Source organism: Arachis hypogaea, chromosome 4, assembly GCF_003086295.3.
Source record: "Arachis hypogaea cultivar Tifrunner chromosome 4, arahy.Tifrunner.gnm2.J5K5, whole genome shotgun sequence".
Taxonomy (NCBI): Eukaryota; Viridiplantae; Streptophyta; class Magnoliopsida; order Fabales; family Fabaceae; genus Arachis; species Arachis hypogaea.
In genome coordinates, this window is record NC_092039.1 from 127,631,917 (window position 1) to 127,658,640 (window position 26,724).

Below are 26,724 nucleotides of genomic sequence, written 5' to 3' on the forward strand. Positions count from 1 at the left end.
AAGAATAAAAATTTGGAGTCTCCATACATAAAAGTATCTTCTTAATCTTTCTCTTCAAATTTAGGAGAGAAAAAAAATTGAGTATTTTCTGTACTTTCAAAATATCAAATATTTTTTTGGTGTAGAAGTTACGAAGATAATTAAAAAAAAATAAGTAGAAATATATATATATATATATATTTGTTCATTAATTACAATAATTCTGCTTTAAATATATTTGTAATTTTGTAGTGCTATATATGTTGATTATGCACAATATAATTATTAGAGTATTTTCTATATAATTGAATAAGGTAAATACGTATGTTTCATGTGAAGTTTATAGTAAAAAATTGTTAAATAATAATTTATTTAAATTTGTGAAATCATCTGGCGATTAAAAACAAGTATGATTGAATAAATAAAATAAATTTGGATTATTATGTCTGAAGGATTATGCAAGTCAATTGAAGGTCTCTTTATTCAATTAATATATATTTTTTTCATTGGGTGTAACGCGGACATAAGAGAAACGAAGGCGTGGACGTGATTATATAAACAACAGAATCAATCAACTCATTACCAAATTGAAACATTCAAACTTTGCTAATATACCTACATTTTCTTCACTACTAGCTATTGATATCTGTTTCCCTTCCATGGCTTCAAATATTAACCATCAAGTAGCTACCTATTACCGTTACAATTACCTTCACTCTGTGCGTCATCATCGTGATGAATTCAGGTTAGATCAACCTGCTGAATTGGTTCTGGATTCACGCGACAATTACCAAGGGTGGCGCCAAGCGATGAACTTGGAGCTCGAAAGTAGAAAGATGCTGTGGTTTGTGCATGGCACCGATAAAGAGGTGATGATGAACGAACCAAAAATCTATAGAGAATGGGAGGATCGCAAAGAGCATGTTCTGTCATGGATCCTCGATTCCATCTCGGAGAAGATAAAAATTATTATTGCGGAAGATTCGTCCAATAATGAAGTTGGCCTGTGGAAAGCTTTGATGAAATTTTTCTCCCACCATGATCATCAGTCCATAATCTCAGATATTAAGGAAGAAATCAAATCCCTCAGACAAGAAAGACGAACTCTGATGGAATATAAGATCAAGTTCGATGCGCTTTGGATGGAATATGACATGCTCGATGTGAACAATGACAAGAGCAAGAGGGAGCAAGAAAGAGCCAAGAGGTTCCTTGAGGGTTTGAATGCCACCTTCGATAAAACAAGATCACTGATAAAGAAACAGACACCTTTTCCATCGCTTGAGAATTTCTTTGATTTGGTAGCTCGAGAAGATCATGATGAAGCATTGATATTCAGCGTGCATATCCAAGATCAACCCGTCAAAGGTACTATATTCACATGCTCTCTTTTTATATATTACCTGATAACTAATTTTAAGCTACAATAATAGCAATGCTAAGGGACCAGTAACTTTTGTGATTGGTAGCCATCAATAATGATTTAATAGTGTGAAATTAGTGTCTGCTAATTACATGCTGGCCAAAATTCAATAAAATTGATGGCACTAGACTTTTCCATTTTTTATTAAATATTTGAATATTAATACCCTTATACTATTCCCTCTTAACATTTAAGTATCCTTCTTGTAGTGCACACCGGAATTGATGAGAAGCAGCCGATTCTTCTTTCCGATATCCATGTACACGAGTTAAAGCCAACGCCAGCCGGAGCACCATATCGCTGCGATGGATGTAAAGAACGAGGGTGTGGACGCAGTTACCGTTGTGAAGAAAAAAATTGCAGTAAAGGTTATGTCCTACATGAAGAATGTGCAAACGCTGTTCTTCATCGTCAAGACAAGAAAAGTCATCCATTTTTCGAAGGACAAGAATTCGAGTTCCGAGATAAAGTCCATGGGAAGCCTAGGGTTTGTAATGCTTGTAGAATGGACGTGCGAGGCTTTGTGTATCATAGCGAAGCTAGAAAAAAGGACACAGGCTTGGATTTGCATCCATGTTGTTTGAACCTAAGTCGCGAGATTTCTTATGAAGATTCAGGTGCAACAAAGACACTCACATTGAAACGAGATGTTCCGGAAAACTGTGTTCAATGTAAGCGTAAAAAAGTTGGGGATGATATCAAAGTTAAAGGGTGGTCATATTCAACTTCCGATGGAGATTATTGCTATCATGTTTCTTGTTTTAAGGAACTGTTTCTTGAGAGTTTGAGTAATTATTTCCCGGAAAAGAAAATGCAGACCAATACTGTTGAGAATAATAAGAAAGTTGCCAAAGTTAGAGGACCATCAACTTCCAAAGATAATATTTTCAAGATAGCAACATTGGTACTCAAGATAATATTTTCAGCTCTTTTTGGAGATCCTGTTTCTTTTGTTCTTGCTCTAGTGGAAGGCACAGTTACCGCCGCTTTTAATAATTAAGTAGTTTCATTATTGTTTGTCTTCTTTTTCATGGCCTACTTTTCTTTTTCTACTGGGGATTTCACTTTTGTTTCAGCTAGCCAATAGATTGTATTTCTATTTATCTTTGAATAATGTGAGTTTGGTGTGTGATTGTAATTCAATTCTTATAAGAATATGGTTTAATTACTTTATCAGACACTGAATTTTTAATTCAATCTTAGCTTTATATATTTTTTAATTAAATTTTTGTATTATATCAAATTTTATAATTAAATTTTTTATTTTAATTCATTTTTTATTATTATTTTGTTTGCTTTCTATTTCAATTTTACACTTTTATTTATTTTATGTATTTTCTTTTATTTATTATAATTGATCATCAGTGATTCGATGCAATTTGCTTCGACGCTAACACTAATTAATTTTCGGATCGAATCTACTCTTTTTTTAAAAAAATCGTATATATCTACTCCCTAAATTAAAATATTGACATAAATTTAATTCAACACCGTAATCTTTTTTTATATATATATCTCGATAAATCCAGTTATAATATATTTTTTAATGATATATTTTATTTGAGATTTTTAATATTAAAAGATAAGTTATTTTTTATTATATGTCATATTATTATTGATTAAAATGAGCTAGTTTATTATAATTAATTTTAACCTTTTATTTAACCTAACTAATTAAACATAATATAATTATTTTTACAATTTATAAAAATTCATTAAAACAATTTCATTATCAAAATACACGATTTTATAATAAATTATTGTTCATTTAATTTGATTGAAATAAAAATTTTATTTTTTTATTTTTCTTTTAATTTACAATAAACATTAATTTCGGTTCTAACTTGACTTATTTAAATAGTGAACACACAATTCATTACAATTATTAAATTTTAAATAAAATAAATTATGAACTTGAATAACCATAACTCCTTAATTCCACGATCTTTATTTTTGAGCATTATAAGTTCTGAAACATTTCTTTAAAATAAATTAATTTTAAATTAACAGTAATGTTAAAGAATTAATATATTTTATGATTTATAGTCATTAATTAATTATTATTAATATTTTTAATAATATAAAATTACATATTTTTTATTATTAGTTAAATATTAACTAAATTTTAATAAAAGTAGTGAGCTACTAAATTTTCTCTTAATTAATTATTGTGCATTTCAATATATAATAACATTTTTTAATTGTTGTATGTCCCTACTTTGAATATAAAACAAAGGCAACAACACGGTTCATACTGTTTCTCTCATTTTGTACCTTATATATATGGGTTATGTTAGGTGTACATTAAAATCAGCCACTAAAATTAGCTATCAGTATAAAATAAATGTTAAAGTATAGATATACATTGAAAATAAATTAAACTATACATATAATTTATATACAAATATATTAGTGGCTATTTTAGTGACTGATTTTAGTATACAAATAGCATATATATATATATAAACTTCGTCTGAACTAACTACCATGGTTCAACAGAGTCGACCATCCTCATCTTCTATGTCTGCTTCTGATGAGTTTGGAAAACTCTAATTTAATTTTGATGATGAACAAATATTATTAATTACAAAATTATTAATTTGATTTTTATTTAACATATGTTAATTAATAATTTTGTGATGTAGGTTTTTTTATTTGGGCCGAAATAGAAAGAGAAATCCCAAGCCCAATAAAAATTAAATTCAGCCTTGTGTAATTCTTGTTATATGATTGTTGGCTAAAAAAGGTTTTATCAATTGGGCCAGAATGAATCTCATTGCTCCAAAGCCCAATTATGTTCCATGCTTAGCAATCCAATGCTTGATCCAAAAATCCATCAGGAAAGCAAATGTTATCATTTGCCCTATGCCTTCCATCGGACCTCATAGCTGAAATAAATGGGCCAGTTTTTAGTAAACTTCAACATTAAACCCATACCAAACCAAAGATCCAATGCTTGGTCCGATACATAATGAAAGAAAGCAAATTGGCTCCATGCTTTCCAACGGATTTCATTTCTTGTTAAGGGATGGACTTCAAATTTAATTTGCTAGCATTGGGAACATGAGAGAACTTGACTTTGATTTGATGAGAATTATTATGATTCACGCTACTCCACCTAAGGGAAGTAAAAGCAACCTTCTCTCAATTAATTTTGTTTATCTCATTAAATTGCTTTTCTTCCAAGATTATTTCTTCTCTCTCATCTCTTTCTCTCTTTCGGTCATTAACCAGAAAACAGTGGATGCCATGGAAGCAAAACTGAGCTACCGAAATGAAGGAAGAGCACACCTAAAGACCATCACAATGATGGCAAGAAAACATAACAAAATAAAAGTGTGCTGTGGCTGAGATTCTCACCAAATATGGTTAGATTTGGTGAAGTAATCTTGAGCTCTTCATGCTCAAAAAGGAAGAAGAAGATTCGGCCAGCAAGGTGAGATTCTTGGAGGCATGGCTTGTCTTTGATTCTGCTTAACCACCACAGGAAGTAGCTAGAGTGGCGAAGTGATGGAAGAGGCAGAGATTAAAGCAGATAAAGCCATCATCATCATGAAACATCAATGGCCAGAAATCCATCTTGGAGAGCAAGCCAAGGATGGAGAGCTCGGATTGATGAAGAGTGATGACCAAGGAAGGACTAGAGGTAATTGCATGTTGGCTATTGCATGGTTATCTCTTCTCTCTCTATGTGGCCGAACCGGTTATGTGCGAAGGAAAAGAAGTTAAGCTTGGGTTTTGACTTCAAGTGTGGAGGCTTCCCTCTTCTATAAAAAGAGTGAACAACCACTGTTTGGAGCAAGGAGTTAGAAGTAAGCAGTAAGAGTGCAAGGCACAGGATTCTCAGAGCTACCTAACTTTATAGATTTTTTTCTCCTTCAATGTATTCTGTTTAGTATTTTTATGTTTAATTTTGTCATGTCTTGAGTCTCATTGGAAAAGGCAAACAGTGAGGTTTGTATGAAAAAAAGTCATAGAGCGGAAAAAGGCAGAGAGTGCAAAATTAAAAGAAAAAGTCATAGATGTCTTAGAGTTCCTTTGTTCATCTATGTTGTGTTTCATGATTTTGTGGGAATCCCCTTGTAAGTTGGGTTAGCACTTTACAGTTTGTAATCAAGAAGATTATAATGAAATTCCATCATGATTGTGATGGAGACTGGATGTAGGCTGCACTGCACTTAGCAGCTGAACCAGGATATATCTGGGTGTAACTTTCTCTCTTCTATACCTCAATTCTGTTTCTATTGCACAAGAGGTCAAATTGAAAAATATCTCGTGCCAAGTGACGAGACAAAAAGAAAAGTCTCGTGCCAAGTGACGAGATAAAAATAAAAGTCTCGTGGCTAGGGACGAGACAAAAATTAAAAAGTCTCCTAAAATCATCTCAAAGATCAGCAAGTGTTACTAAGCAAAAAAGGGAGACTAAGATTCAACCCCCTTCTCTTAACCACTAAACCATCAGCTTCTGATCATGTAACTGAAACCCGACTTGGCCAAAGTAATCTTATTTACCTCACATATTATTATTCTGATCTTTTCATTTTAATTAATTATTTCACATGTGTAATAAACTAATAATGGAAATTATATTCTAAATTTCCAATACTTTTCTTTTATTGATCATATAAAATAGGAAGAATAATTTAATAGTTATAAGCTGCTATGAGTAATATATCGAGAGGTTGGTCTGTGAGATTGGATAGAATTTATTACAACTTATGTATACTAATTTCACAAGAGACTATATAATAAATACTTATTTATTTCTATATATATAAAAGGTTTCGCATACTCCAGAAATTTGTGTTCTAGTTTTAAAATCGCTTATAAACTATTCATCACTTAATTTTTCATGGGTTAACTCTATTGCTAGAGTCTGTATCCTCTAACTAAAATCAGAGTATAAAATACTAGAGAGCAAACACTTTTATTAGAAATAAAAAATGAAAATAATAAAAAATATCAATTACCTAACAATTTTCTTATAGAATATTCTGATATATTGGAGAGACTTTTAATTTGTTAATTTAATCCTAGCCCATTCAAAAGTAACCATCCTATTTTATTTCAAGTTAATTTAATTTAGTTTGGCCAATATTTTTATTTTTTAATTTAATTTTTTTAGTATAATTATCTAATATAATAATATATTTTTAACTTACACTTTATATTACTGACTAATTCTAACAAAAAAATAATACATTTTGTTAGCTTTTTAATATTTCTTGATACGAAATTAATATTTTTAATAACTTATTAACCTTTTTCAATTATATTTTAGAGCAATTATCATCAAATTTAAATAAAGCATATACATTAACAAATTAACGAAGTCAAGTCAATTTGATTAAATTATTATTCTGGTCATGGAGTGGGTTGTCCACTAATATACCAGCTGCCCTAGCGCATCGTTTTTCTATATACTAACAACTCCACTGCTTTTGTTTTTTATCCTTTTCTTATATTTAGTTTAATTAATTGAAGTCCAGTCATAATTATTTCTTATTATACAAGAAATAGAAAATAAAGATATTCAAACATAAATAATAAATTATTCTTGGTCGTTAAGCGTTGTACTATATTATAATCTTAATTAATATACTTAAATGCAAGTGCCACTGTATATGCAAGCATGCATTTTTTAGTGTAGAGAAAATTTTCCTCCCTTTCTCTTGTGAGATGTTAAAATGAAATTTTCTTTCTCTCTATTTTATAAATAAATGTATATTCTCTTTCCTTCTAACTTTTAAAAAACATCTTCTTTAATCTATTTTAAACTTTTATATTAACTAATGTTAATTTTATTCATTTTTTTAAAAAAAATAAATTATTTTTTTAAAAAATACCCATTAACAAAAATTTTATTTTTTATCATTACATTTTGCTTACCAAAATATCATTTAATAAATTATTCTTTTATTAATTAAATTGTATTTTTAAAAAAATACAATTTAATCAATAAAAAATAATTTATTAAAGGATATTTTGGTAAGTAAAATTTAATGATAAAAAATAATTTTTTTGCTAATGGATATTTTTTCAAAAAATAATTTATTTTTTCTTAAAAAATAGATAAAATTAATATTAGTTAACACAAAAAATTTAAAATAAATTAAAAATAAGATTTTTTTAAATTAGAAAGGGGAGAACTGTACATTTATAAAATAAAAGAGAAGAGAATATCATAATATTAACATGTCCCAAGAGAGATGAGTAGAATTTTTTGTTTAATCTATAATATTTTTCTGGTCAAAATAGATGGCTTCTTCCCCTTTTCTTTTCTCCACGTTCACATTGAGAAATTGTGATTTGTTCACTTACAAGCTCTAACAAGGCAATTTCATATTGCGTGAGTTACAACTTACACGCTGCACATATGAATTAGTTGGCCATAAATAGACCATAAGCAACAAAGCAAAACTGCAAATTAATTTACTCTCTCCAATTAGACTCTGCCTCTGTTTCCTTTTACATTCATTCATCACTATATACGTGTGTTCCGAGAAGAAAGACTAATGGATAGCAGTGCAAAACCGACACTTCAACAAAGTCTCAGGAAAAAAAGGATTCAACATCCCTCCTCTTCTATTAGGCCTCAACATTCATTCTCTTCTGAACATGGCTCATCTAAACCAGTAAGTATGAGGCAGTCTATTAGAACTACTCAACAATCTTCCTATTCCACACTTACCTCACAGTCGTTAAGGCATCAACAATCATCATCTTCTATGTTCCCTTCTCAACATGATTCATCCAAACCAGTAAATATGATGCAATCTATTAGAACTCAACAATCTTCCTCTTCCACACTTACCTCACACTCGTTTAGGCATCAACAATCACCATCTTCTATGATTTCTTCCGAACATCGTTCATCTAAACCATTAAGTATGACGCAGTCTATTAGAACAACTCAACATTCATCCTTTTCCGGACATGCTTCGCAGTGTATTAGTACTCATCGATCATCGTCTTCCGAAAATGTCTCATTTAGGAAGCTGGTTCTTCCCAATCATCTCCATCGACACGCGTTAACGTTGACGGCGGCGGCCGGAGCACCATATAGCTGCAACGGATGTAAAGAAGCGGGATTCGGACGAAGTTACCGATGTGAAAACAAAGGTTGCAGTTATGTCCTTCATGAAGAATGTGCAGACGCTGTTCTTCAGTGTAAAAACCCTGTAAGTCATTCTTTTTTCGAAGAAGAAAAATTCTGGTTCCTAGAGAAACCCCTTGGGTACCCTAGGGTTTGTGATGCTTGTAGAATGGACGTGCTAGGGTTTGTGTATCATCGCTACGATAACGGCCACCCCGATGACACAGGCTTGGATTTGCATCCATGTTGTTTGAAGCTAAGAGACAACGTTTCTTATAGAGATTTAGATGAAACAAAGACACTGAGATTGCATCGAAATGTTCCGAAAAAGTGTGTTAGATGTAAGAGTCGTAAAGTTGGGGACGATAGCAGAGTTAAAGGGTGGTCATATTTAACTTGTGATGGAGATTGTTATCATGTTTCTTGTTTTAAGGAATTGTTTCTTGAGAAACTCAGAGATGATTATTTCTCGGAAAAGAAGATTGTAGTGTCAAAAATGCAGAGCAATGTTGTTGAGAGTAATAATATGAAAGTTGTCAAAGTTGGAGAAGGATCAAATAATTCAATGAAGATGGTGGGAAAGATAGCACCAGTGGTACTGAAGCTAATATTTTCAGCTATTTTTGGAGATCCTGTTTCTTTTGTTCTTGCTCTAGTGGAAGCCCTAGCTACTTCTTCTATTAATTAATTTCATTATTGATTTTCTTCTTTTTGATGGCCTACTACTTTTTTTTCCTACCTTCACTTTTGTTTCGATTAGACAATAGATTAAAAATGTTAGTTACACATCAAAATCAATCACTAAAATTAATTATCATATATGTATAATTTAATTTATTTTTAATATATATTCTATATTGATGGCTGATTTTATATATTTATTTCTGTAAGTAAGTTGGCGTTGTTTTAATTCTTGTAAGATCGGATCCTTATATTGGCGTGCAGGCATGCAATCTAGTATGTACATACAGTCATACATAAATTAATAGTCTTAACAATAACATCATTCTAGAAATTCTATGCTTCCTACTCTTTGGTACATTGGACTATAGCCAATAATATGGAGGAAGCTCAAATTCAAAGATGATGAAGGAGATGGAGAAGATGGGCTACAAGGATGGCGAAGATGTAAAAGTGAGGTTAAATAATACTTTTCTATTGATGAGTGGTTTATTTCTTTTCCGTTTGAGCAGTAAATTGTGTTTCCCTTTAATTTATGAGGAGTGTTAGGGTTAGTAATTTTTGTGATTTGTAGCCATCAAATAATCATCAATGATGATTTTAATGGTATAAGATTGGTGTGAGATTTCATCCAATAACTCACTTTTTCTTGCTATTACATGCTTTTGAAAAAGTTGATGCCCTAAATTTTTTCCTGTATGTGAGTTTGGTGTGCTTTGTAATCTTTACAATATCAGTAAATAAAAGTTGCATGTGAATTTGGTTACGTCGTAAGAACTTTTATATTTAGTCATTTTCCTACACTACTAATAATCTAGAAATTGTTCAAGAAATTAAACTACCACTTTAAATAAATAAAATGTGCTCCATTCATAGCTGAATCACGAATAGACCTTGGATTGTCTCTCTTCAAATGATGAATGGATATGAAACACAAAAATGTCACTGGAATCGGGCTTCTATATTATAATATAATTAAGAATATGTATATTGTTTTCTGAGTTTAATTTTGATGTAAAGTATAAAACGTTTTATACAGTCGTGCAATTATATTTGTTCTTTTGAATAACCATTCACGCGATCAATATAAAAATTATTATTTTTACTGATATAACATCACATAATTTTATGCACGTGTAAAGTTACTTTATAACCGTGTATCAAAATTAAATTCATTATTTCTTTTATAAGTTATTGTAAAAATTTTGCTATAGCTACGTACTTGGTGAATGCATATGATGGTACTAGGGTGGGATAATTCTCCTATTTTTGAAATCTGACTCTCCAATCTTTATTTAAAAAATATTAAAAATTTTAAGATATAAAAATTGGATTTTTTAATTTTATTTTTTTTAATATTTTAAAAAATATCAAAAATTATAATATTAGAATGAATAATACTACATGATTAGTAAATATTATTATTTTTAATCGATATTTAACTAGTAATAATTTACACTCATATTTACAAATATTTTATATACAAAAATTACATAATTTATGTTTATATTTATCAAAATTTTACACCTACATAAATTAATACCATTTATTTATTAAAGATAATTTAGAATAAATAAAGTTGATCGCCCAAAAGTTTCTCTATTGAATTATATCTACCATTTCACCACTCCCATGAACAAAATAGTTAGCCTCATATTCAAAGGTTTGTCTTGGAAACTAAGAATTCAGGGCAGATGCGAAACTTCGAGGAAAGAGCAATGAACTGATAGTTCAACACGCCGTTAACTCTATTGTCTCTATATTTATCGCCATATCAAACGAGTGAAAGACCCAGACTGACTTGGGCTCTTTCAAAGTTTGCTGCATTTCGCTTTCTGTTTTCGTCACTGTAATGTTACTCCGAGTCTCCGACATCATATTTAACACAATTGTTACGGTATAATTAGATCAATTAGATTAATTAATATTATTTAGTATGTATGAATATTTATTATAAGATATTACGTTTTTATTATTTCAATTTTTTTAATATTTATAAATATTCTTTTATATTATCGAAATGTTTAGTAACTAAAAAAAGTTAACCATAACTATAACTTATTTTATTTAACATTTATTATTAATTATTATAATAATTAATGAATGTTAAATAAAATAAATTCTGACTATTTTTTTTTTTGTCTCTTTAACATTATCGCTATATTATATAATTTTATACGACTTGAATACACATAAACTTTTTTTCTATTGTTCTCTCTTCCTCCTTTCTAACAACAAAGCTTATTATTTGTACGATGAAGTTCAATCAAGAAACAAGTCTTTACTGTTACATTTACTCTGCCTGTGAGACTCGTGATCACGATGAATTGTCTGTGGTTCTGTATGGAGGAAATTAAAGCAACCATGCACTGTTGCACTTAGCTTATTATATTGAAGTAGTGATGGCACCTAGCTAAATGCACCCGGATATGGTTTATTGTGCTCTAAAGTTATAATGTATATTTGGTTAGCAGAGAAAAATTGAGATTAATAAGATTTAGAAAAAAAATGATTTTACAAAATAGCCTAGGCGAAGGCTAAATAATGTACGAGGCATTGGGAAGAATAGTTTACTCCCAAGGCTGCTGCGTTTGTTTATAAAAATAGGATAGGACAAGACATTAAAAATAGGATAGGATAAGACACTGATGAACAGAGACATAAAATTTTGTGTTCTTATATTTTGTTTGGTGATAAACTAAAACAAATTATGAAAATTCAATTTATTTTTATTTTTTTTATTCAAAAAATTTGAGATGAAAAATATAACAATAAAAAATATAATTATAAAAAATTAACAAGAATAATAAAAGAAAAAATAAAAAAATAAGTTGTGTCCCTTATTAGTATTTCTGTGTCCTTCCTGTCATGATAAACACAAAATACACTAATTCAGTATCTCTGGACACATTATCTATGTCCATATCTTCTCTACCAAATACAATTTTGTGTCTTATTATTCATGTCTTAGTGTCCTGTCTCTGTAAACAAACGCAGCCCAAGTGATGATCATAAAAATAAAAATATATTTTTTATTTAATTTTATAAAAAGTCTTAAACATCCTTACTTTATTTGATTAGACAAAAATACCATTTTAAATCAATCAAATTTTAGAATTCAATTAATCCTAATTTTATAGTTTCAATTAATTTAAACAACAAAACAAAAACATATTAAAAAAAACAAAAATCAATCTGTTTTTCGTCTTCTCCAATTTCCCTAATCATTCATCTCCCTCTGAAACAAAGAAAAACATATAAAAAAAAATAAAAAATAATCTGTTCTTCGCCTTCTCCTACTATCATTCATATCTAATCGGCAAAACCCTAACAATAATTACTAATCCCCCACCTTGCGCCCTCAACGCCCTCAATTTCTCTCCCAACTCTGGAAAGCTGTACATCTTCACAAACCCTGTCACCGGGGGCCTAGAGCCCTTCTTCTCGTTCATCTCCTTCCAGAAGGCCTACGTCGGCAACTCTTTGCTCCCGCCTATCAAAGAGCCGCTTGAGGCGGAATCAGAAGGACTCGATTTCAAGGTGCTTCTAAACGCCGACAACGGCATCGGTTCGCCGTCCTGCTTGTTCGCATTTGATTTATTTTTTTTATATGTTTCCTTTTGCGTCAGAGGGGATGAATGATTGGGGAAATTGGAGAAGACGAAGAACGATTGATTTTTATTTTTTTAATATGTTTTTGTTTTATTGTTTAAATTAATTGAAACTATAAAATTAGGATTAATTGAATTCTAAAATTTGATTGATTTAAAAAGATATTTTTGTCTAATCAAATAAAGTAAGGATGTTTAAGACTTTTTATAAAATTAAATAAAAAATATTTTTTTTTATTTAATTAAAGGGATATATTAGTAAAGGTGGTGATATAATATATATTTAAAAAAGAAAAAATTAAATACTGACGTAAAAAATAATTCCACGTGACTTGTTACTATTTATCCATATTTTAAATGTATCAATACGTATGAATTTATCATCGTAGCATAACAAACACCTTTTATTTTTCTTCTCTGATACAAATTCGGCCTCGCTCTAGGAATTATTAGGCCGTCACACAATTGAATCCCGCTCATTAGTTTTTTTTTTTTTTTTTTAGATATTCACTGTGAGGGGCATAAAATTGTTTTTTAAAAGTTTAAATAAATAAAAAATACATTAATAATTATCTCTAACACATTTTTTTAATTTTTTTATTTATCTTATAATACTATATTATAAAATAATATTTTTAAATAAATTTAAATTAATAAAAAAAACACATATATTATTATATTTTAAAAAAGATAAAAACTCATGTATATACAATTATTTTTATATCAAATTAAATTTATCAAATTATCTAATAATAATTTTTAATTACTAAATTTATGTAAAGATAATTATATATGAATTCTTACTTTTTAATAAAATACATTCTATAATACAAATTAAAATTATATAAAAAAATGTAAATTCCTTTTATGAATATTTTTTATTGTATAATTTAAAAAAAATGAATTTATTAATAATATTATTAGATTTTATAAAAAAAATATCTATAAACTTATATTTTTATTATATAATTTACCTCTAATAAATATCTAACGGATGCCTTTCTTAATCAAGGTTTTTTTTATTGGAAACTAATTGAAAAAGCACCTTAGGGGCAGAGACGCAATTTCGAGGCAAGATCAATTTTGAATAACGCGTATGGTCGTATGGACTTATGGGTACGGTAATCAAAATCTGCTACTCTTTAATTTAGGAGGTCTTCTCGAAAAACTAGGTTAAATAATAAATATTTATATTAAAAATAATTTATAAATAAATTATTTTATATTAAATTTTTTAATTTTAAAAATATTTATTTTAAAAAAATATAAAAAAATTTATTATAAAAAAAGTTATTTTTTTATTTTTTAATAAATACTTAAATAATTTTTTAAAAAATTATAATATAATTTTAAGAATTATACTAGATATTTATATTATATATTTTCATAAATTAAGATGACAAATCCTTGTTTCTTCTACTTGTAAGAAGGGGTCAAATCAAAGTACAAGTGCCTCAAATTCTTGTTTCTTCTACTTGTAAGAAGGAGTCAAATCAAAGTAGAAGTGCTTCCATTGATATTTAGAATTTATTACAAAATATATAGGAAATTAGAAGATTTTGTTTTTGATATTGGAGTAGTAACGGTATTTTTTTAATATGTGAATTAATGGGGTGTTATTTTTAAATATGGAATTGTTTAAGTAGATAAATAAAAATCAGATTGTCTAATTTGTAAGAAGCACAAAAATCAGACCGAAGAATTTGTGAGAGTACAAAAATCAGACCGAAAAAATTTTGTTAAAAAAATTAAAAAATTTAAAGTATAGAAATTGAACCCTCTAATTTGTGTATCTTCCACATTTTTAAAAAATACCAAAAATTACAATATTAAGATATATCACTACTTTTACTTCCATATACAAAAAAAAAAAAAAAACCTAAGAAATTATGTTTAACGTCATAATTTGTTTCATTTTGTCCCCCTATTAAAGAGTATTGCTATACAACCAAAAATCTTTAAATAATAACTAGCTTATAAATATTTAAAAAATTTAATTAATATGTATTTTTAAGGTACATAATAAAACTACTATTAACAGTATGTTTTAAATATTTTTATTTAATAAATAAAAAATAAATATGTTAAAATTTAAATTTTTATATTTTAATTTTTTTTTAATTTATCATCTTAACATGTGCTTTTAGAATACACATTAGATAAACTCATATTTAACTATTTATTATATAAAGTACGATGTTGTTTTTCAAATACACCGTAAGCGTGTATATAACACTCTTCTTTCCACTAGATGTGCCAATCTATATAAACAATTAATTAAGAAATTTCAGAAAATCATGTATTATTCTTAAAATTACGCTCCCAATAATAATGAACACAACCACATCCCAAAACAACTTGATCTTTTCTCCTGTTATCATCACATCACATTCAAATTTCTCCCAAAACAAAGCCAAGAAATTACTATACAATTTCATCACAATTGTGGATGTTATATAGAATTATAAAGGTTATAACTTATATCTATGAAATTTTTCAACGTTAAGTTAAGAGATAAGTTTTGGGTCAGTATTTTTATTAAAATTTGGTTAATATTTAATCAATAAATAAAAAATAAATAATTATATGTTATTAGATATAATTTTACACTACTAAAAATAATAATAATAGTTAATTAATGACTATAAATTATAAAATCTATTAGTCTCCTAATATTTCTCTTAAGTTGATTATTTAAGCAAATTAATAAATTAATTACTAAATTAATTCAAATTGATGTTTAAATTATTTATAGTTGCTAAGCGTTGTACTATTATAATCTTAATTAATTAATATCCTTAAATGCATCAGCCACTGTATATGCTAATGTGCATAAATTTCTAGTGTATATATTATATTATATTATATTATATTTGCCTCGTCAAACTACATGTATGGCCTACTAATTACGTGAAATTCCACGTAGTTTCATGCATTGAGAAATTCTAATTTGTTATTGTACTTGAAGGACGGGCAAGGCAATTACATTTATCGCTACCAACAATAATCTCGTTAGGTTCTCACCAATAACAAATAAACAAATATTTTTGAATTACATATTATTAATTAATAATTATTTAAAATTTATTTTTTAAAAAATATAAAATTAATAATTATTTACTTATACTTTTCTTTATTGCCTAAGTCACATTTCCTCTATAAATAGACACAAGCAATATCACAAATGCACAATCACATTTGCTCTATCTCGAGTTATACTTTAATTTCTCTCTTTATCATTGTCTCTAGCTATTCCGTCCTTTCCTCTTTCACTCTGACTCTACACAGATGGATAGCTCTTCCTCTTCGAGTCACCGTGGATCTTCTATAAATGGTATATGTATAATTATATATAACACGGATTTAATTTGTATATAGTGTTAAAAAAAATTCTGTTTTCAACAAAATTTGCGCATTTATTATATCTATATTATATATAATAGAAGTTTTTATTTTTTTTTATTTTCACCAACATTTGCACAATTATATTTATATCTATATATATTTTTATATTCTATATTATATTTATTATATATATATAATGGGAGTATAGATGAAGAATTGGCGTCCAACTTTTTTTTAAATATCCTTTAATATATAATTCATATAAAAATATTATTTTTAAGAAGTGAATTAGAACTTTTAAGTTTTAAATAACTTATTATGTCATATAAATATTTAATAGTAAAAACTTATATGAAGACAACTTCTTAGTCGAGAATTATTAGATGATTTGATAAATTTAACTAAATTATTATATAATAGTTCTCAATTATCAACTTTATACGAAGACAATTATATATGAGTTTTTATCATATTTAATAAATTAAAAATATTATTTTTACATCAAAATTAGTTACTAAAATCAGTCGTCAATGTATTTATGTATAAATATAGGTAGAAACTCAGGTGCAGTCAACTTCACGTAAAATTAATAGTTGGAAGCCGTTAGATGAAAATTTAATCAAATCAGTTAAATCATCTAACGGCTCTCACCTATCAACTTCACGTGAAATCGACTGCATCTGAATTTCTACCATAAATATATATAGTTTAATGGTAGAAACTTAGGTGCAGTCGATTTCACGTGAAGTTGATACCTGAGAGTTCTTAGATGATTTGACTGATTTGACTAAATTTTTATCTAACGACTCTCAGATATCAACTTCAAGTGAAGTGAACTGCAGGTGAGTTTTCACTAGTTTAATTTATTTTAATTGTTAATTTATATTTCAATATATATTTTATTGCAGAGGAGAAGCATATTGTTCTTCCCGGCATCCATGAACACGCGTTAATGTCAACGCCACCCGGAGCGCCATATAGCTGCGATGGATGTAAAGAAGGAGGGTGTGGACGCAGTTACCGTTGTGAAGAAAAGAATTGCAGAGGTTATGTCCTCCATGAAGAATGTGCAAGCGCTGTTCTTCATCGTGAAAACCCCGTAAGTCATTCATTTTTCAAAGGAGAAGTATTCGCGTTCCTAGAGAAACCTCTTGGGCGTCCTAGGGATTGTGATGCATGTAGAATGGAAGTGAAAGGGTTTGTGTATCATCGCAAAGCTACAAAAGATGTCGACGACACAGGCTTGGATTTGCATCCATGTTGTTCGAAGCTAAGAGACAACATTTCTTATGAAGAGTCACACGCGACAAAGACACTCACATTGCAACAAAACGTTCCGAAAAAGTGTCGCCTATGTGAGCGTAAGAAATTTGGGGACGATAACAAAGTTAAAGGGTGGTCATATGTAACTTCCGATGGAGATTGCTTTCATGTTTTTTGTTTTAAGGACTTGTTTCTTGAGAAACTCAAAGAGGAAGATTCCTCCCAAGAGAAAGCTGTAGTGTCAAGAATGCAGACCAATAATGTTACTGGGAATAATATGAAGGTTGTAAAAAAAGTTGGAGGAAAATCAAATTCAAAAGGATCAGAGATAACGAAGGTGGTGGCGAAGACAGCCACAACAGTGGTAGTCAAGCTATTGTTTTCATTAATTCTTGGAGGAGGACATCCAATTGCTCTTCTTCCTGCTCTTGTGGGATTGTTTTCTACTAGCTCCTCCTCCTCTTAATCAACTATTAACTTCACGTGAAAACAATTAAATGAATACTTTTCTATTGAATCGTTTCACTTCTTTTAATTTCAGTTGAGCAATTCCCTTTATATATGAGTTTGGTGTGCTTGTAATATAATCCTTACAATCTCATCAATAAATAAAATTTGTGTGTGAAACTTTTATATTTAGTCCCTTTTCACTACTTTGCTTATCTAGGAATTGTTCAAGAAACTACTACCACTTTAAATAAGGTTTTGAAAGGAAAAAGGATTTCTAAACCTCCACAAGGCCTTTGTATTGCATATAAATTTTTCTTTAACTTTTATCTCTGAGTGTGTGATTTATAAATAACCACAGATAGGGTTGGTGGGATTGGTGGTATATGCAGCTTGATTTATGGCTGAATCAAAACAAGAAGGAGTAGCTAGTGATTCTATCTGTTGCCTTGGTCATTAGCAATGATCTCCACTCGAGAAGTTTCATTTATCTTAGTTTTGTAAGTAAGTAGCGTGGATTAATGTAATAAGGATGAGCATTCCTCTGATTTGAAAGCAATAATAATGAAGTTTATAGAAACATTCAATGTATTTTAGAGTCTTATCGATTTTCATAAAGAAACAAGCATTGAATCTTGTTATGATTCCTTTGAATTCTTCTCTGTTGTATAGAGAATAACCATTACTGTTGAAGAAAATTCAGATTTCGCTATTAAAGGGAATAATAATAGTAGTAGGAAGAAAAGCTTAGCTTACTTTCTATTATCTTTAAATTAAAAACACATATATAAAAAATAATAAAATATATAAATATTAAAAAATTATCAGAATTTATTTATGTTAAGACTAATGATGTATTACATATATCATATTCCATGCATGCGCGCATAATATAACAACTATGCTAAGTATACTTGGATACTAATAAAATCAGCTATCAAAATCAGATACTAAAAAAGTAGCTATATGTATAATACTGTTGCTACGTTTTTAAGGTGATATAGTAACAAAAATAAGAGTAGCTTATTCTTTAAACATGAATGATAAGAAGCATATTTTTTGATTATGAAGATCATTACTTGAAAAGCGCACTCTATTCTTGAACGTTAAAAGTGTTGCCTTTGAGAATAGACAATGACCAAATAACTATTTCACGCTAAAGAAAAAAAATAATATATTTTTTGTTAAAGGCATCATATTTTTTTTTTCATTTTTAGTTACACTTTTTAAGATAAAGTAGTTAAATAGATAATTTTCTTATAGTGAAAATAAATATTATCATTATATTATCCTTATTTTATTTTCGAATACTCATACAAGACTTATCATTAGTCATACAAAAGACGGTTAATTATTGGTGGTATATATAAATCGAAAATGTTTAATAACAAAAAAAATTAGTTAAAAAATTTAAAATTTATTTTATTTAATATTTATTAATTATTATTTAAATTAATAAATATTAAATAAAATAAATTTAAATTATTTTTTTATCTTTTTAATATTATTGTATATAAATAGAATGTAAATAAGAACTGTAGTTATTTTTCTTTGTTTATTGTGATTATGTTTTTGTCTTCTAATAATACTTTAGAATACGAACTTATTCTTTCTTTTTTACTGCTGAAATTATAATAGAAACCTTCGAAGGTACAACTATATGAATACAACTCAAATATATGCACCAAACCCTAAGTATTTATATATGTTCATAATCTATTAATATCAAATATATTTGTATTAGATGAAAGCAGATTACATGTAACTATTTTTATATGAATTTGATAATTAAAAATAATTATATAATTATAAAAAAATTAAGAATTATCAAAATTTATTATTTTTTTTATCATTCAATTATCAATTTAATTTTTTTAATTTGATTGATGATGAAAAATAATAAATTTTGATTGACTCTTAACATTCTTCTATAATTATTTATTCAACTATGAATTTTGGAAGAATATTACTAAAAGAGAAGACAAGAATATAAAATAAAAAGTATATATTCAAATAGGACTTTAAAGAATTTTGTATCCGATATTTTTGTCTCCAAAAAATTTTTATTACGTAGAGATTTTTGAACTTTATAAAAATACAACATATACATTATTTCGTCATATTTTTTATCGAAGACTTATTTGTTCAAATAAAAATAATAAATTTGACTAAAATGTAATAAAATTTTGGAGACAAAAACGTTTTACGTACAAAATTTTAGAGACCTATATATACTCTAAAATAGGTGAAAATTCAAGAATTGTCATCAACGACCGCTTCAATAAGATGAGCAACGAGAGAAACAGGATCGCCCATAATGAGATCAAATGCTAGCTTGAACACCACTGCAGATATCTCGCAAACCTTCTTTATTTTCTCATAATTTCTTTTCTTGTTTCCTCCTCTAGCACTAGTACTCTGATTTGACTCCATCTAGTAGAAGAAACAAGGATTTGTGAATGTAGAAGTAGTAACAGTAGCAAATTTTGAAGGACAATTTTATAGTGTTTATAAATTTTGTATCTAGGTTATAACCTAACAAGAGATAGAATTCACTCTTTTTTCAAGGCACCATAAAACACATACACCAATTTTAAAAGAGAGGAGTATTTATACAGAGTTACAGACATAGTTAATGACGTGTTGGTTTCAGTACGTGATTTCTAACGGGATAATAGTCAAATTAGTTCCTAAAAGATAAGATATTTTTCAAATTCATTTCTAAAAGACTTTTTCAATCAAATTGGTCCTTCAAGGATTACGAATTAATCATATTTTTCTTCCAGTCACTTCATTAACAATTTTTTTCAAAAATTGATGTTGTAAAACGTTAATTGATAATATATATAATACCTGATATGTTTAATTGGACATTGACTAAATATGTTTATGAAAATTTATTAATTTAATTATTTTTTTCAATTACAAAAATCCTATTCCTAATATGACCTAATGACTAAATTGATAAATTTTCATAAACATATTTAGTCAACGTCTAATTGAACATGTTATGTGTCATGTCAGATTGTCAGTTAACATTTCACATCATCAATCGTTGACGAAAATTGTGAGTAGAGTAATCGAAGGACAGATATTATTAATTCGTAATATTTGAAAGACCAATTTGATTGAAAAAATCTTTCAAATACGAATGTCTTATCTTTCGCCAAGGGGTTGATGTCACGGTGAACAGTGCTGACGAGACTGATCTGGGAGCAGCACGAAAGTCAACTGCTGGTGATAATGTCCGCGCTGAGCTTGATGGCATGGAGGGCAGGGAGAAGCGTGAAGTGCCTGATGCACCTGACGAGCAGAATCAAGCCGGAAAGGAGATTGGCAGAAGTGTGGAGCATTGTTCGAACAACATAGCGAAGGAAAATATTCCACCAAGTGTCGTTAATGAGATTCACGCTAGTTTGGACGGGAGTGGTAAGCAACATGTTGGCATATGTCTGATGAGGGGTGATGCAGTATAGAATTTAGATTTAGAGGATGAGAATACAGTGGTGGAGGAAACTGGGTTGAAGGATGAAGGGACTGTAAGGAATTTAGAAGATTCGGGGGACTCAGAGTAGGATGCAGAAGATGAAACTAATCAAAATGAGCTAGGAGAAAGTTGGGATAAAAATATGGCTGAAAATAGGGCTGCTTGAGATCTGGTGGTCGAATCAGGAACTGTTTTATATGACGAGGATGTGGACATTATAGCTATTCTCCAAGCTCAAAATGAAGTATAGGCACAAAAAAGAAGGCAAAAAAAAAAAGAAAGAGAAAGTAAGAAGGAGTCGCCCCAAAAATCGGAATAAGGTGTGTAATAAAGTTTTTAAATGATTTAGTTCGTGGAATATGAGGAGTTTAGGGGGTGTTGGAAAGTGAGAAATGGTAAAAAATTTAAGTGTAAAAATAATGTGAATATGATAGGATTGATAGAGACAAAGAAGGAGGTGATTACTAAGTTTGATGTAGTGTAATTTGGGGTAATGATGCGGTGGGTTTGGAATTTATGGAATCGGAAGGTGCTTCTGGAGGTTTATTAATAATATGGGATGATATAATGTTTAGATTAAGTAATTGTTATAAAGGGGAGAGATTGTTGTGTATAGAAAGAGAATTAAGAAACAATCATTTTTATTTGTGCGGTTTGCTTGGTGTATGGTGCGCATACAAGGGAAGAGAAACTTGTTGTGTGAAAAAGAGTTGAGTTTTTTATCGGGAATATGTCAAGTTCATGTTTGTTACATGGGTGTCTTCAATGAGATTGTGTTGGAAGAAAGGAAATGCGCTAGTGTGTTAACAACAATATGGAACTGATGAATATAGAGTTGTATGACTGTAAGTTTATGTAGTTCAGGAATCAATCGTGCAGTCGAATTGATAAAATGTTGGTGAGTTTGGTTTTATTGTTATCATTTGGAGCTATTGGTTGAAAAAGAATGACAGAATCTTCAAGAATCAAGAAATAAGTGTTGAAAGAATAGTTAATAGGTCGATTAGGAATTACAAATAGTGGAGTGATATTTGATCTTTGAATTTTGCTAGGAAACCAACAGGGATATAGCCAACAACAAGCCAACAAAGATTTTTGAATTGCATTCCATATTTATTAATTATCATTAATTAATGATTATTTAAATTTTAATTTTTAAAAGATACAAAATTAATGATTATTAATTACCTCTTCTTACTCTAATTTACTTTTTACCATTTATCACGCAAATTCTAATTTCTTTCTAAAAAAAACGTCCAACCTCTAAAAAAAATAACAAAATATAAAATAAAGAATCATCCAAATCTTAAGAAAAAAAACATACAAAACATAAGAAAAAGAAACATCCAGAACTAATAAAAAAGAATCATCTAAATTCTAAGAAAAAAATATACAAAACATAAGAAAAAAATCATCCAAAACTAATAAAAAGAATTCTCCAAATCCTAAATAAATAAATAAAAAACGCATTAGCTATACAGAAAATATCCAATCAAATGAAGAAAAAACATCCACTAGTATACAAAAAAAACATTCCCACGAGACGAACCAAATACAATTCACTTGCATGGAAAAAAAAAATAAAACAGCATCTTCTTTCTCCCGCCCCAACGTACCTTAGAAATAGATTGAATTGCAATTTCACACTCAAATATTCATTGCCTTCCATTAAATTATTATTCACAACAATGGCTTAATTAATATCATATTTATATTATAAGTTTAATTAACATGCATAATTTATAATATTAATAATATGTGCTTTTAAGACATAAAATAAATAAATCCTGTATTATTAATAAATTGATTAAATTCTAATGAGAATGTGAAGTTGTCCTTGAATTTGTTCATATCCCTTTAAATATTTAACAAGGGAAATTGCATGTTGTGCATGAAACGCCTAAATTGCTCACCTATAACTATAAGGTTATGACCCTACTTTGAATATAAAACAAAGGCAACAACACGGTTCATATTTTTTCTCTCATTTTGTACCTAATATTAATTATATTGGAAAGTAGTATATTCTAAATTTCCAACACTTTTCTTTTATTGGTCATATAAAATAGGAAAAATAATACCTGAAACATTGTTTTCTTATTGTTTGATTAATTCAATTCAAACTTCTTCTTATTTTTTCTGAATATCTTTTCGAAATTTAATAAAAGGTTCAGTTTCAAAAAATAATATGAATAATTTAATATTTCATATATATTATGACTCAAGATTTTAAATTAAAGATAATCTTAAGTAAATAAATGTATTTGAGCTAAATAAAAATCCAAAAATAATTGTTCAAAATAAAATAAAAAAAAGAGATCTGGCTAAAAAATATCCAAAATAAAATTCTTATTTTTAATATTTATTTTATATTTTAATATGTATTTTTATATCAAAACAACATCCCTACCTTTTTTTTTAATCTCTTTTTATGGTGTTTAAATTTAAATATAGAATTTAAAAATAAAAATTGAGTCCCACAACTAAAATAAGGACAATATAATAGTCGTAATTTTGTTAGCAAAAATTGAGTCCCACAACTGAAATAATTAAGGACAATATAATAGTCGTAATTTTTTTAGCAAATATCGAAAGAAGAAAAAACCAATAATTTAGTGAAATGAGTCAAATGACTAATGATATGATAAGTCTTGTATGACGACTGACGAGTAAATACCCAAAAATAAAATAAAGACAATATAATAGTCGTAATTTTTTTTAGCAAATATCGAAAAAAAAGAAACCAATAATTTAGTAAAATACAACTGCTTTTGAAAAGTATTTTCCGTTTATCTTTAGTGATCTTAAAACGATCTGATCCAGTCACCAAAAAAAAAAAAAAACGATCTGATCCGACAAGAAATACTATTTGTTTTTTCTTTTAATTTTTACAACCTTTATTTTTAATTTTATGGCGAATAAAAAAACTGAACACTGTGATAAGAATACATAACATTTTTATTGTCACAGTTGCTTACATAGGTCGACCTCTTTATTTGTAGAGCCTAATTTTGTTAAGTCTACTTTTCTAATGCTCTTAAGAAACATTAAACATTATAAAGAGTATTTTTTAAATATTTTTTAATATGGTAAATTAAGATTTAATTTATGGTGAATTTAAATTTTATTTAAAAATTTATCATGATCATTGGCTAAAAAATTACTGTATTCAAAAAATAAAATTTAAATTCTCAATACTTACTTAAAAAAATGAACGGTTATTTTTTCTTAATTATTTGACCAACACAAATTTATTATTGAAAAAATAATATAACAGAAATAATATGAGCACACATCTTTTTAAGTCGAGACAATCAAGCTAATATTCATATTAATATTTGAAATTATACTTATATTCCAAATTGTTTCTTAAAATTTTAATTTACTTAATTTAGTTCTCGAATTTTTACTCCATAAATTGAATTAGTTGTTCAAATATTTTTCATTAACAACGTATTAATATGCGTGTACTAATATAATGTAACTATTAATATATACTATACGTACGTATCAAAATGTGATTTAACTACGTATAAGATGATGATGTATCAACTAAAAATATGCGATTTATGAATGTATACAAAAATGTCACCTAATATATATAACACCGTTTGTCCACGTTAATCTATCTTCTTAATTAATAAAATCTAACTTAAGAAGTCTACTTGTATTTAAGTCAAGTCAATTACATTAAATTATTAAATTTATAGCACTTATATATTATATATGGAACTTGTCCTATTCATATATAAGACAAGAAGTTTTAGGATACATCAATTTCAATGAATTTTCTACTCTTTATTATTAAATTTATAGCATTTATTATATATAAAACTTAGACAACTGAATATAAAAGCAATATTATGGGAATATAAAAGCAATATTATTAAAATATATAATTAAAATGTGTAAAAGTGAGGTTAAATACTAATTTTTCTATTGAGTGGTTTACTTCTTTTTAGTTTGAGCAATAAATTGTGTTTTCCTTTAATTCATATGTGAGTTTGGTGTGCTTTGTAATCCTTACAATATCAATAAATAAAATTTGCATGTAAATTTGGTTACCTTGTAACAACTTTTATAAAAATAATATTTAAAATTTATTTCATAATTTTCTTTCATATTTTATTTTTTATTTATAACATTCTATATAAAAATGATGGGTTGTATAACGAAATTAATTTAATATTTTTGACATAACTTTATTATTTTATACTTATAATGTTTATAATTATATATTTATTATATTTAATATTATACAATTTTAAAATATATATTATTATATATGTAATTAATAATAGTTTGAATATAATATTTTGAATAATTTAAATAATATATATTTATTATTTATTATTTTACCATGAGAATCATAATTTAAAATATAATTTAAAATATATATTTAGAATCATCACGAGTGGTTACATAAAATTTTCCATAATATATAAAGCTACTTTATGAAATAAAGAATTCAAGTTTAATATAACATCCCAAAATATTGATTCATAACATCCTAAAGAGTAATCACTACAATTATTTAAAAGACTTCAATTGTTATCACAATATATATCACTAACACTTAATTACTTCACTCATTGCTTTTTCTTTATCTCTTGGCATCAATGGCTCAATTTTTTCCTTTCCAAATTCATTTAAAAATCTTTAACTTCTAAAAATATCTTTAATTTAACATCCATAATTTTATATACATAACATACATATTTTTTTATATATAACATCTATAATATCATACATATATTATACATAATTTTTTAAATATATTAAATATTTATAATTTCATACACATAAAAATTCACATTAATTTGAACTTTTACTTCAATCATCAATAATTATTATTAATACAATATACAATGAATCAAATTGTCAATTTAAACTTTTATTTTTTATTTTTTATTCTGAGCATTGTTAGCATATTAGCACCCATAAACCATCTTTTGTATTACAATTTTATTAAAATTCATTTATTAATAATTTATATATAATATAAAAAAATAAATAAATATTTACAATTTTTTTACTTATCTTTTGTGATACATATTTTTATTAGATATTTAATTCTTTTAATCAAATTATAATTTTTGCTTATATCAATATATTTAAAAGTGTTATATTAACATGGTATATTAATAAATCTTAACATCTCAATTTCTTTTAGGAGAATGGTTTTTTTAAGTAGGAATTTTAGTTTATCTTATTCAGAAAAAAATACATTTGAAACTGTAATTACAAGAGGGATAAAAAAAGGTGTTTGCTACGGTACGATGATAAATACATATGTACCGATATATTTACAATATGGACAAATAACAATAAGCCATGTGTATTTTATTTTCCACATCAACACCTAATTTTTTGATAAAGAAAATATATATTA

General features: G+C 27.4%; 3 protein-coding genes across 4 annotated transcripts in view; 2 read left to right on the plus strand and 1 right to left on the minus strand.

Moving 5' to 3' along the window:
- LOC112744879 (heat shock cognate 70 kDa protein 2-like) overlaps positions 1-26,724 on the minus strand; it is a 200,987-nt gene that overhangs the window by 164,440 nt on the left and 9,823 nt on the right. The window lies entirely within an intron of this gene.
- On the plus strand, positions 502-2,582 carry LOC112744898 (uncharacterized). Its single transcript, XM_072236256.1, has 2 exons — positions 502-1,347; positions 1,612-2,582. Exons 1-2 carry the CDS (start codon positions 639-641, stop codon positions 2,400-2,402), a joined length of 1,500 nt encoding a protein of 499 aa, XP_072092357.1. The 5' UTR covers positions 502-638; the 3' UTR covers positions 2,403-2,582.
- Positions 15,979-18,037, plus strand: LOC112743457 (uncharacterized). The gene is made up of 2 exons (XM_072236259.1): positions 15,979-16,124; positions 17,044-18,037. The coding sequence occupies exons 1-2, from the start codon at positions 16,079-16,081 to the stop codon at positions 17,862-17,864; spliced, it is 867 nt and encodes a 288-aa protein (XP_072092360.1). The 5' UTR covers positions 15,979-16,078; the 3' UTR covers positions 17,865-18,037.

Excerpts from the sequence above, each read along its gene's own strand:
- LOC112744898 (XM_072236256.1), top strand. The coding sequence starts at position 639 with ATGGCTTCAAATATTAACCATCAAGTAGCTACCTATTACCGTTACAAT. Across the intron at positions 1,348-1,611 it reads CCAAGATCAACCCGTCAAAG|TGCACACCGGAATTGATGAG; the intron begins GTACTATATTCA and ends TCCTTCTTGTAG.
- LOC112743457 (XM_072236259.1), top strand. The coding sequence starts at position 16,079 with ATGGATAGCTCTTCCTCTTCGAGTCACCGTGGATCTTCTATAAATG. Across the intron at positions 16,125-17,043 it reads CCGTGGATCTTCTATAAATG|AGGAGAAGCATATTGTTCTT; the intron begins GTATATGTATAA and ends ATTTTATTGCAG.